Genomic DNA, 3,846 nt, shown 5'->3' on the forward strand with positions numbered 1-3,846 from the left:
TAATTTACAACGTTAACCCTAATTCGAGATCATCAAAAACTATTATTCAATCAAAATTATTATTTTATCTAAGTTCGACTTATTATCCTAACTGATGCAATATTTTCTGATCATTACGAATTTTATTTTACAACAACTGAGAGTTTATTAAGCTCTATAATTTCCGTAAAATCAGGTATACTCCATGTTGTGGTTGAAGAAATATAAAAGCATGAGGAGCATGAACGTAGGATGGAGACAACCCGAATAAGAAGTTCTGTAGAATCATTGCCATAGCCATTTTTGCTTCAACCAGGGCAAAGTTTTGTCCAATGCATATCCTAGGACCGCATGAAAATGGGAAATAAGAAACTTGATTTTTTGTTGCCTTTGAAATTCCTTCTGAAAACCTCTCAGGTTTAAACTCTTTTGCATCGTCACCCCAAAGTTTTTTATCATGGTGAACCAAGAGAGTTTGCAATGCGATCACTGATTCAGCTGGTAATATCAAGTCCCCGATTTTCGTTTCCTTTTCAACGTATCGAGAAAGTACAGGCAAAGGTGGGTAAAGCCTGAGTACCTCGTAGAAGATCATTTGAACCTGTAACATTCATACACATGATTAAAATGATTAATACTAGAGACCTCGCCTACAATCTCAGCATTTTAATCTCAACTGCTGTGGCAGCATAGACAATATGAAACTATCACACTATCTGGTTATCGATATTTCTCATTATTTGAATTATTGGGATTAATTGTATGATGAAAATATTGATTACAATGAAATCTCAAAATTATATATACTTACGATTTTGAGGCGATTCAATCCATCGAAGTCAGGTTTCTTATCACCAAGGACTTGCAAAACCTCTTCTCTTGCATGTGCTTGCCAGTCTTGATGCTTGCTCAACAAAACCATTGTCCAAAGAAGCAAAACTGAAGTAGTCTCTTGCCCAGCAAAGTAAAATAGCTTACACTCATCGATAACATCGTCCCTGCTGATCCCTTTAAGTTTGTTGTTTCCATGTTCTTTAATTTCTTTAAGATTGGATTCCATGAGTAAACCTAATAAGTCATCTTTTGCAGCTTCCCCTGTTTTCATTGCTATCTCTCTTTTCCTGATGATATCTGCCAGCGAAACTCGTATTTCCTTGTCAAGCTCCTTCATTCTCCTATTTCTCTTAGTAGGGACATACCTATATATAAGCGGTAAAATTTACTAAAAAGAGATTAACAAGAAACTGTTGTTCTCATGTGGAAATGTCGGTATGTTTATAAAATGGGAGTTGCTACCTTACGTTTAATGTAAGTTACAGCTTTCTCTACAGCAACGGATCCCACTAGGACCCATTTCTCAGTTGTGTGAGAGAGCGTGCCTTACGTTAAATGTAAGGCAGGCAAACCCTTATAAAATATGCAAATTCATCTATTTACAACACTATAAAGTGCTAACGTCTAAAAAAAATTATGAAAATGAAAATAAAAAAGACTAAGGAAATAGGAGACAAGTACTTATTGTTAGCATAGGTAAATTTCAACTTTATGATTAATGAGTTAGTAAATAACTTGGGATATATATGTTTTCAAATTAACTAGAGATTATTTTGTGCACCTCCATCCTGGAATGTAAACCGACTGTAAAGCTTGTAAGGCGAGATCAGCTAGCTCTGTTTGGAGTTGGAAAATCCTTATTCCTTCTTCGTAGTTGCTCCCAAAAGCCGTTCGAGAAATCACATCACTCGTCAACTTTACAAGATAAGGCCATACATCCAATTCACATGATCCTTGATCACCAATCATCAACTTCTCCCACTTGCTAATTATTTCTGTACAACTCTGGTAGAACGCAGGTAACATAAGCTGTAACAAAAGCAAGAAAATGATGGCATTATGCAATCTAATTTTCCATTAGTACACATAAAGATATATATCTAAATAAAGATGAACAAGTAACCTTAAGCTTCTCTTGGTGGAATGCTGGATTGATTATCTTTCTGTGTTTAGCCCACTTCTCACCCTCATGAATTGCTAGTCTAGTCGTTAGTATCTTTCCAAGTGGATTTGTTTTGGGTTTCTGAAAATCATTGATATTGGTGAATACCTCTTTTATTTGATCAGGATCCATGATGTTGATCATGGGTATGGGGCCGATCCACCAATAAGTATTTTTACCTGCATCAATTTTTTGTCAGTCCTGTTGTCAAATTTACTTATTGTGATTCCTCACTCTCTATTTAGGTCATTCAAACATGGAAGACAGCGGGAGTTTGATCAATCCACTATAAATTGTTTGACTAAACAGAAATTACCATTTTTTACAACCCTAAGAATCGTGAAAATTCCAAATATACGTATAACTTTTGAATTCTATCAATATTTTTTTTTTGGCTCAAAATTTCCAAAGGTGCCATTTTTAGCTTTATAGTATACTATTTCGAAGCTGTTGATTAGGGAAACAAAACCCTAAACAAATTTTTGTGAAATCGTATCATTTAGTGCCTCAAAAGTTTGTTGAAATCTTTTTTGGATATTTGGATAATCGTTTTTTAAAATTTGTCATCTTAAGGTGAAAAAATGGTGATTTTCCCTTGATTAAATTCTCAAATAAACAGAGTAGGGCTTTAATGGTCACTTGCCGATACATATTATGATATGATTGGGATATTTGAACCCACTAATTTCATCACTACATCTTTTCTTTTAATTAAAATTTTTATTTTGTAAATATTATTCATTAGATTTGTTATTTGATTATTATCTTTCTCTCTCATCTTCATCTTCTCTAACTAAAATTTTGCCTCCCCGAAATAACTATTGCAATTAATAAGTGAAATTCTTACATAAACTAACAAATTAAGGCCTATTATAATCTAATGCAAAGTGAAAAGAACAATACCCATCATATAGAATTAAAATTAGATATTTTGCATTAGTTTAAATGTATAAGACTTTAAGCCTATAAAATAAATTTCGGTAAAATTTTTAAAACACAAAGTCAAATATGGTAACAGTAGGTAAGAAAGAACGTTCATGATTTACTGAGAAAGGATAAAAAGATTGAAATATGTTATATAAGAAAGAGAAAGTTAGTAATAGTGAAATTTTGGAAGAAAGTGATGAATGAGGGTAATTATGTTATCTTTGAGAATTTTTAAATTAAAAAATATATTTATAATTCATAATTATCTTATTTTTTTAAAAGGGTGTGCCAAGACAAAATTCGTGAACTCCACTCTTATGGAATTGAACAGTTGAAAGGAATTTTTTTTTTTTTTTTGACAATAACAGTTGAAAGGAATTGAAATACTTACCATAAAGCTTTTCTTGTTGATCATAGAGTGGAACGACACGTGGAGCAATATCATCATCTAAACTGATGGGCTTGGATTTTGCTTGCCTTGATAAGATGTCGTGTTCTTTCACGTCTCCAAACAGAAACCTGTATGAATTGCCTCTAAAACCTTGCCGTCTTAGCTGTTTCTCCGGTTTCTTTGGCTTCAGCCATGCCCAGTTCAGAATTTTGCATGCCCATGTTACCACTGTTACAATAACAATGCCGAATGCTATTGATTTCACCGAGAATTCCATTTTTTCTGATATAATTATATGTTTGCTGAAAGTCTTGGTTAACTCCATTATTTATAGAAGCAAAGAATAAATTGATCCACGTAAAGCAAGTCACTATTAGAAAGCACTTTTCTTTTCGCAATATTGTATGCAGCAGTCAAATTCAAACAAATGTAACAGTATAATATTCTAACAAAATAACTGGTGTGGGTGGGATGGCGATGTTTAAAATTTAGGGAGTATTTAACTACTTTTTCTTGTCATATATATGTTTAATCACTATAAAATTTTAATTTT

General features: G+C 32.8%; 1 protein-coding gene across 1 annotated transcript; it reads right to left on the reverse strand.

The window, feature by feature from the left end:
- LOC102610380 (cytochrome P450 CYP72A219-like) lies at window positions 1-3,598 on the reverse strand. Its single transcript, XM_006494951.4, has 5 exons — window positions 3,294-3,598; window positions 1,937-2,154; window positions 1,595-1,842; window positions 791-1,178; window positions 1-580 (listed from the first exon to the last, which is right to left on the reverse strand). Exons 1-5 carry the CDS (start codon window positions 3,568-3,570, stop codon window positions 155-157), a joined length of 1,557 nt encoding a protein of 518 aa, XP_006495014.2. The 5' UTR covers window positions 3,571-3,598; the 3' UTR covers window positions 1-154.
- Window positions 3,599-3,846: the final 248 nt, after the last annotated feature.

The sequence above is a fragment of the Citrus sinensis genome, chromosome 3, assembly GCF_022201045.2.
Source record: "Citrus sinensis cultivar Valencia sweet orange chromosome 3, DVS_A1.0, whole genome shotgun sequence".
NCBI lineage: Eukaryota > Viridiplantae > Streptophyta > Magnoliopsida > Sapindales > Rutaceae > Citrus > Citrus sinensis.